General features: G+C 34.9%; 1 protein-coding gene across 7 annotated transcripts; it reads right to left on the reverse strand.

Annotated features, from left to right (window-relative positions):
• Window positions 1-3,847: 3,847 nt before the first annotated feature.
• On the reverse strand, window positions 3,848-8,074 carry LOC105798478 (uncharacterized). Of its 7 annotated transcripts, none has more exons than XM_012628559.2 (8): window positions 7,779-8,074; window positions 6,997-7,145; window positions 6,501-6,748; window positions 5,681-5,800; window positions 5,420-5,570; window positions 5,067-5,206; window positions 4,953-4,988; window positions 3,848-4,806 (listed from the first exon to the last, which is right to left on the reverse strand). In XM_012628559.2, the coding sequence occupies exons 2-8, from the start codon at window positions 7,070-7,072 to the stop codon at window positions 4,027-4,029; spliced, it is 1,551 nt and encodes a 516-aa protein (XP_012484013.1). In that variant the 5' UTR covers window positions 7,073-7,145; window positions 7,779-8,074; the 3' UTR covers window positions 3,848-4,026. The 7 variants fall into 7 exon arrangements, with proteins under 7 accessions (XP_012484013.1, XP_052477090.1, XP_012484012.1 ...); XM_052621130.1 differs by having other exon boundaries at window positions 5,420-5,579; window positions 6,997-7,142; window positions 7,835-8,073; XM_012628558.2 differs by having other exon boundaries at window positions 5,420-5,579; window positions 7,835-8,073.
• Between the last annotated feature and the right edge of the window lie 329 nt (window positions 8,075-8,403).

Below are 8,403 nucleotides of genomic sequence, written 5' to 3' on the forward strand. Positions count from 1 at the left end.
ACTTAGTATTCTATTGAATATTCACGTTGGGGATCCCAATTTATCATTATCACATTTTATCTTATTGTTTTCAAGTTATTTCATCGACAACTACTCTCACAATTTATCTTGTTTCTATATATTTATTGCACTAACATTGATAGACAAAAGACAACCATCATTGTGGGATCGATATCCGACAGACTCATATCTGTTTACTATACTTGCATTGACAGTGTATGCTTGCACATTATTGCTGTGACGTTAAACAGCCGATCACTATATAAATAGCTTTGCACATATCAATCCACATTTCATCTAAATAATGGTATTATCCATTCCATAATCAATTCATGATTACATAACTCATATATTCCATTTGTTGACAACATATTTCACATTTCATTTTCAATCCACTATCTCATTTCCATTTCACATACCATGCCATTTCAATATCAATTATAAAACTTTATTATTTATTTACTCCTATTAACATGACTCAGACTCGGACGGATACACAGATCCAACCAATACACTGGTTTGGCACCCAATACCTCATTGGATAAATCTGAAGTAATAATTGCCCCCAGCGCTATATAAATTGATACCCAGTGTCTCATCGATTAAACCAAAGCAAATTGGCACCCAATGCCTCATTGACTCGAAGTCAAAGAAATCTCTGAACTCTTCCTATCCTATGGCATGCCATCTATATCCGACTTAGCCCGATAAAGTTAATAGGATTTCATTTCACTTTTCAAATACAACCAATGTCTAATTCTCATATTTGCACATTATCACATTTACACATATCATTTCAATTCAAATAATCAATACATTCATAATGTATATACCAATTCAATCCATTTCAATAACTATAATTTCAATTCACTATCAAAGTGCCAAAATACTCACCTCAACCACTTACCATATGCATTAAATCAAAATACAACAATTAACAATTAGGTTTTGAGTATAGAAATACAAACCGTGGATTCTGAGCTATTCAACGTCGATTTTATCCTTCCCCTTTTTAGTCGAGGATTCCGGTACAACGTTAGCTACGAAATTAAAACAATTAAAATACATTAATACTACACAATTCAATTCCACATTGAATATTTCAATTTTTACTCAACATTTTTCTCAAATTCCAATTTAGTCCCTAAACCGAGAATAATTTTTATTCTTCACATTTAATCCCATATTTTTATACTAATTTCACTTTGAGCTACATTTAGCTCCCTATTTTCAATTAAACCCTAAATTTCAAAATTTTCACAATTTAGTCTCTATTACTCAAAATTTGCAATTTGTTCTACAATTTAATCCTTTTCAATTTCCAACTTAAAAATCTATCAATTTAATCTTTGAAAATAAATTTATTCAATAATAACAACATCTAAAATCTTAATCAATCCTAATTATTATACTTTAATTTCACTCAAAACCATTTGGAGAAAGCTCAACCTTGATAACTAGCATAGTAAATTGCAGACCATGACACTTCTCCACTTACTATGTCAATGCCCTCATCGACATGAAGCCACACTTTTAGTAACCTTGTTGCATCGAGTTGACATTTCAGTCTCAAGTCCATTTTGAGTCTTCAAGGCCTAAAGTTATGATCCATTCAACACGCATCGAACATAGACTCAAACTTGGTCTCACCTCAATCGTTGGTGTAGTCTTGTCTATGCCCATTCCTCCATTGAACACTCGAACTCAATGCCACAACACATAATTATCAGGTTACAACCTTGAGGAGCCCTTAATGGTATGACCCTTTATTGATTGAATATTACCATGTCTTTAATACTGAAAAGGCATCCCTCTGGATGTGGCACTAATCGCACTCTTGCAGTATCCCGTTGGATGCGTCCCTTTGCACTTGGTTTATGCCAACTGTCCATTGTGACACGAAAAGTTCTTAACATGGGAAATTCAGACACATTCACCATCCCCAACATAGGCCCTCTCGGCCCTTGCATGGTCACCCCATTGGGTGTGGTCATCTTGGCCAACCACAACATATGCGACGCTACCGAACTAGGTTGATCTTAGTCTCAATTTCAGACTTTAATGCTCATTCACGCAAAGTCTGGCATGTCGCTCTTTTCTCTGCACAATCTCATAGGTTGCCTAAACAAGTCATCCCACACTAGTTTTCTTAGCTCTCAGGCTTGATAATCCTCCAGTCTACTTTGGTTAGAAATTCAATTACGCTTGGACTAGCTCCACAAATCTCATGTATTAGTAGTTTATCATGGATAAAGGCATCGTAGCCCTATCCTAGACATAAGGATCTAGCAAACTACTCATGGTTCTCAGACCCACTCAATCTCGATGGGCTTTCCAAGCCCATCCTGATCACAATGGCCCACTAGCCAACACAGATGGAGCTTGCAACCGCTCCAATGATACTTAGGCACACTCTTGCACCACTCAGGTGACCTCAAACTGAATGCCTCAATAGGATACTTCACTTGCTCCAACGATCCTCAAGTTTACTCTAGCTCGTTGCCTACAGAAGCCTTCATTGGTTCTAGTAGTGGGAATCGAAAATGATTTTCATGTTTAAACAGTAGTATAATTTTCTTCTAAATTTTTGTAAATATACTACTGCAAAACAAAATTGTTAATGTTGATAGGAAACCAAACTAAGTTTAAATAAAATAGCAATGATTGTGTCATGGAAGAACCACTGCCTTATAAGAAATTTGCCCTGATCGGTGTAATCGTGTAGTGAATGTTACCCCCCAAGGTTAACACAGTACTTCAATATTCGTACACCTGAATAAATAAGGTGGAACACAATTGGCATTGCTCTCTTAAAAAGGAATAGAAACCAAAAAACAAAAGTAGTTTATCGGAAATCTAATCGAACAATAAACTGGAAGAAACTGGCAAAACCACACTAGGTTCAATTCCCAAGAAAGATTGGAGGGGTCGCAGACAGTCCCGCTTAAAAATAAATTTTCTAGACAGAATTTCTCTCTCGTGTAATTTTGTAGAACACCAGAATTTAAAGAACAGAAGGATGAGAGAAGATTTTCTCTCTAGTTTTCTCTTGTTGTGTTCTATGAAAAATAAGAAGAATGACCTATTTATACTATTTTCTAAAGGGTAAAAAGATAAATTTATAGAATTAATTCCCTAAAATATCTCAATAGCCAGATTTTGATTTTATCAAACCGTAACCGTTTAAAAAATTCACTTTCTTTACATTACCAACAACTCAAGTATAAATATACCTCAAAAATACTCAAAAAAAAAGAAAGAAAAATCAAATATCAATCATCAAATCAAGTGAAAATCCAAGATGACTTTATATTCTTACATTCTTTTCTCGTACATTGACTCAAGTTCTTCATGGCTAAATCTTTGTATATGTTTTATTCTATTTTTGAGACAATAAACACTTTATAACACCCACCTTATTGAAGTTTTACATCATTTCACCAATTAGTAATTAAAAATTTTAGTTCAACCATAAAAATTTAACGGTGGAGTGAAAAAAATAATTTTCAAAAACATTAATGATTAAAATAAAATTTTTATAGTTTGATAACTATCTAAATAATTTATCCTAAAATTAAAATATATTAACTAAATTCTAAATTTTACAAATATATAAAGATTTCTGACATTTAAACCATAAATTTATATTAATACTTTGTTCATAAACTCCTGTTATGTTACCAAATTCGTCGCATTAATAAATAGCATAATGTGATTATACAATTTGTTAACATATTACAAGTTTACAACTAACTTATATTCTTCTAAAATTTTATTATTATACTTTCAAGAAAATTTAATCTAATTATAAATTCAACTATTTCAACCATCCAAACGATGCAATATCTTTTCATATCAATAATAATTACGTATAATAACTATCATTTTCTCCGAATGACGAAAAGCAATGAGTATGATAATACATTTACAATGTGCACATGATGTTATACTACGTGGCGTGGCACCCAAACAAAGTTTCTGAGCAACAATATTTCAGTCTAAAGCATCCTAACGTAAAATGAATTTCTATTGCCGAGAATTCGGTGCTGTTGGCACAGATGAGGGCTGGTTGTAGAAAACTTCGGAACCCTGGAAACTCTGGTAAGAAATATTGGTTAATGGTGTCGGAAATGGGGAGAGACCAGTAATTGCACCTCCAACCACTGAATAACCAGGCAAGGAATGCTGCTGTGATGCGGTTGTCATCCCATAGCTATATGCTGCACCATTTATCAATCCAGCAGTTGGCATGTATTGGGACACAGCATATGGTGCCATTGCTGACACTGGTGGCAAAGGAGAAGAAGATGACGATGTAGGAGGTGGCACTTCATTAGGAGTTAACTGCTGGGTGGTGGCTGCTACATTGTGCAGGTGAGATTCGGGATGCGAGAATGGTGGAACTAAAGCTTGTTGCACATTCTGAGATGGTATGTATGGCTGGTCATTCTCAAGCTTAGGCCTCTTCTCAGATGAATAATCACCGGAAGATTCTTTCATGGGATTTCCAAGGACACCCTCAGAAGCAAGAGAAGAGAGGACATATGAAAGCATCTGGGCTGAGGATGTCGATGCAGTTAGCTTTGCTGCCACTGCAGCTGCAGCAGATTTCCTAGGATCTTCCTCAGTTTGGCCAGAATTCTTGGGAAAGGATACTTGCCGGGCATACATAAGAGGAGCAGATTGTTCTGTAGCTTCCGGAATAAAACTTTCCTTCGAGCTTTGCTCAGATGCTAACTCAGGATTGTCACAATTCAACAACTGTCTGCAGATATTACCAGCCTGTTCTGCTCGGGACTGTGCAGCCTGTAAAACAATATGAAAATTATCAGAACACACGTATGTCCAGAAGTTCACAATATGGTTAACTGTATTTAAGCTGAGAGATAGATGCGAATAGTTCATAAATCCAACAACTATACTTAAAAGATAAGGCTAGTATAGTGTCAAACCTGAAGCTGAGAACGAACTTGCTCCAGCTTGAATTCCTGAAAGCAAGAGTAAATCAGCCTTATGGTAACAACACAATACACCAGAGTTACTTTAAAGTGATTAATCTAAGTAACCTGCTCCTTAAGAGCCTCTCTCAAATGTGAGATGAGATTAACTCTTGACGATGCAACAGCTGTTAACTGCTCAATACAGTCCCTCAGTGCAGCATGCTGACCCTGCACCTCCCCCACAAGTGCCGATCCACGGAACTGCCCTGTTCAAAGAAATTTGACATTTTTGGAAAGAATGTATCAAAATACATATTCAAAGTCTCCATAAGCAACAATTGTTCAAATGAGAAATATTTGGTCATAAAATGTTCCCAGTGTTGATTGATATACATTTTTTTTCTTAAAGAAGAAAATATAGGAAAAGGATTATGAACAATAGCTGTAGTTACTAACAACATGAGTAATGCAAGTCATACCTGAATTGACATCAGTACTAATTTCCTTATCTACTTTCTCCATACAACTGATAGCATTCCTACATTTGCTGAATATAACATCTTCATCCATCTGACTACAATATAGAAATTGATAACCTGAAACTATTTTATCCACAGTATCTCCGACAGGCTGCTTCAGCTAGCACGAATACAAAGCAGAAACAAAATTATTCCATGACACAAACATATAAATACTGCAAAACAACAGAATAAATGCAGACAGCATGGAATTTATCTCACCAGTTTGGGATTTATATGCCTGCCATTTCTATTATTACTTTCTGATTGTCTGCCAAAAAGCTCTTCCTTAAGAATTTGTCCTCGAGAACCGAACACTTTTCTCTCTTCCCATATACTGATCTGTATTTCAAACATCAAAAAGAAATGTGATATGTCATGCTAATTTTGAGAGCAACCATTCTAAAACAGCATGATAGTAATAATTTAAAGCACACATATGTTTTGAAATAAAAGAACATAACAATTAGCCAAAAGATAGCAATAATACGAAAATAGAATAATAGGCATTGACTAATTGTCACGCCAAAATAAACCCCAAATAAACCCCAAAATAAACCCCAAGCCAGTTAACTAGATCTAGAAAAATAGATGTAATAAAATAACAGTTCAACTGCAGATCCTTGATATTTAACTCAGCCATGGGAAAAGTACCAAGTATTTTGAACCAATCCAATGACCATTAAAACAGGCAATGTCTGAAAATTAACCTATGCCTAGCTATAGGCAAATTTATTAGAATGATCAATGCAAGATAAGTGAGGATCCACATAATATAAAACTGGCAAGACATGCATATATTATCCAATTATCACTATTTACTTAGCATCATCAAATTAACTTGCCTCTCTGGATAACATCACACTCCTAAGGAGCCTAATGCAACCAATCAGGTCTTCAATTTAAAGGGAAAGTTAAAAGCATTTCATTTCTGTTACTTTAAGTCAAGAAGAGTGGCTGTGAGACACATTCAATTCTTCATAGATATTTTAATGACAGCACAGAAGAAACAAAACCAGTATGTAAGTTAAGGTGACCATACCAGACGTAATGCAGCATTCCTCCCAAACTCATCCCCGCTTTCAATCACATCACGAAGTGCATCAGGAAGAACCTTCCAAAATTCACCAACAAATTCTGAACCCTTACGCCTGCTATTCTGCAAAATGTCATTGGCAAGATACAGAAAGGCCAATCTCTGCTCACGTGGAGAGCAATGAAATTGTCTGTCCCAAGTTTCAACAACTTGTTTTGCCTTATTCATATGGAAAATACACCAATGTGATAAAGCTTACCAAGTTAAGGGTGCAAAAGATAAACTTCAGAAGTTCATTTGTTCTTAACTTACATGGCAACTAGACAGCAATATCAAACTGGCATCAGCAGTAAGTTACCCTGTAGAAATAATAAAGTATGTATATGCTCAAGTACTACACATGACAATCTGAGAAAGGACCTTCCACAATGAAAATGAAATCAACCAGAAAAGAACAGTCATAAATAGGCAAAGAAGCAGGTAATACACAATTATAGGATACTCTCTATGCTTGCTTGGGAGTTATTGAGCTTGGCCAGCTTTTCTACTAAGATTTGGGGATTAAATGAACTGCCCATTGCTGCTATTGATGGCTGAGTAACAATAACAAACAGGGCAGACCTTCAAAATGCAACCTTCAGAAAGGAGCTGCTGAAAGATAAAGGACAAGTGAACAACAATTATTTGCATTCAGCTGGAAAAATTATAAATATAGGACTATCTAACTAAGCACAACTATATTCAAATTGCAAGTTCCATATATATTCTTTGAAAGTTTCCTCCTACAAGAGTGAAGCTAATAAAGCTCCCCAACTAAATAGGTCTTGATTCCTGGAATTATTCAAAACTTCCCCCTTTTTCTTCCTATTTTTTTCCGTAGGTTTTATTCAAAATTTATCTTTGAACTGCCCACTAGTCAGGGACTATAATGGGACAATGATAATTAAACGAAACAAAGTTCCCCATCAAAGAAGTTTACTGCAACTTAAAAAAGAAAAATATGAAACAAAAATTTGAATGTGAGTCTCCTATATTTAAAAAAAAATTGGGAATTTAAAGTGAAGTCCTTAAGCTACAAAACAAACTATTGTAAACAACCAGTAAAGTTAAACCTCAAGGAACACAATGCAAACGAACTTAAAGCAAGAATTAGTTACAAAACAAATTAATGGCGGCTAAACTTCGAGGCGCCATAAAATAATTAAATAAAGAAAACCCTAGAAAAGAATAGATAATGGAGGAGAACACCCACAGAGAGAGAGAGAGAGAAAGAGAGAAGAGAACCAGTAAAACGCGAATGCTAGTGAGGTAGGCGAGAAATCAAGTAAGTTGGTGGATACCGGTGGTCATGGAGAGGGAATTTGGGGGGAAACCTCTATTATTTGGCGATTAGGGTTTAGTTTGAAATTGGGGCTGTTTGCTTTGCAGAGGATTTTGGTGAGGTTAACTATAGGAATTGGAGGCTTTGGTGGAACCGTACGCGTGAGGAACTGCAGAGTGTGTATATGCTTTGCTTTGGTCTTTGAGGAGACGATAAGTGCAGTGTATTGCAGCAGGGCAGGGCTTTAGACTTGGATTTATGATACTACGCTGTATTTTAAATTAATTGTATTTTTTAGTTCCCAAATTACCCTTAATATTGAGAGAGTTTTTTTTTTTTTACTTAATGATAAATTTGGCTACTAATTTTTGCATGTTTTGCTAAAATGACCCTAATTATATTTTTGAACTTTTTTTGCCATCAATTTTGTTCCTTTTTTCAATATGTTTTTTCTAATAGATTTTATGAATAAATTCTAAGTTTTAATTTTTCTTTTCTTTCAAAAGGTTTCAATCTTTCATACTTTTGTTTCTTGGAAAGTTTTTCTATTGAATTAATTTTTTAGATAATTAGATTTATTTTCTTTAA

The sequence above is a fragment of the Gossypium raimondii genome, chromosome 9 (genome assembly GCF_025698545.1).
Source record: "Gossypium raimondii isolate GPD5lz chromosome 9, ASM2569854v1, whole genome shotgun sequence".
NCBI lineage: Eukaryota > Viridiplantae > Streptophyta > Magnoliopsida > Malvales > Malvaceae > Gossypium > Gossypium raimondii.

Coding starts and splice junctions, on each gene's coding strand:
- LOC105798478 (XM_052621130.1), bottom strand. CDS start 7,072: ATGGGCAGTTCATTTAATCCCCAAATCTTAGTAGAAAAGCTGGCCAAG. Junction 5,207..5,419: donor TAGTACTGATGTCAATTCAG/GTATGACTTGCA, acceptor TTCTTTGAACAG/GGCAGTTCCGTGGATCGGCA. Junction 4,989..5,066: donor GAGAGGCTCTTAAGGAGCAG/GTTACTTAGATT, acceptor TCTTGCTTTCAG/GAATTCAAGCTGGAGCAAGT.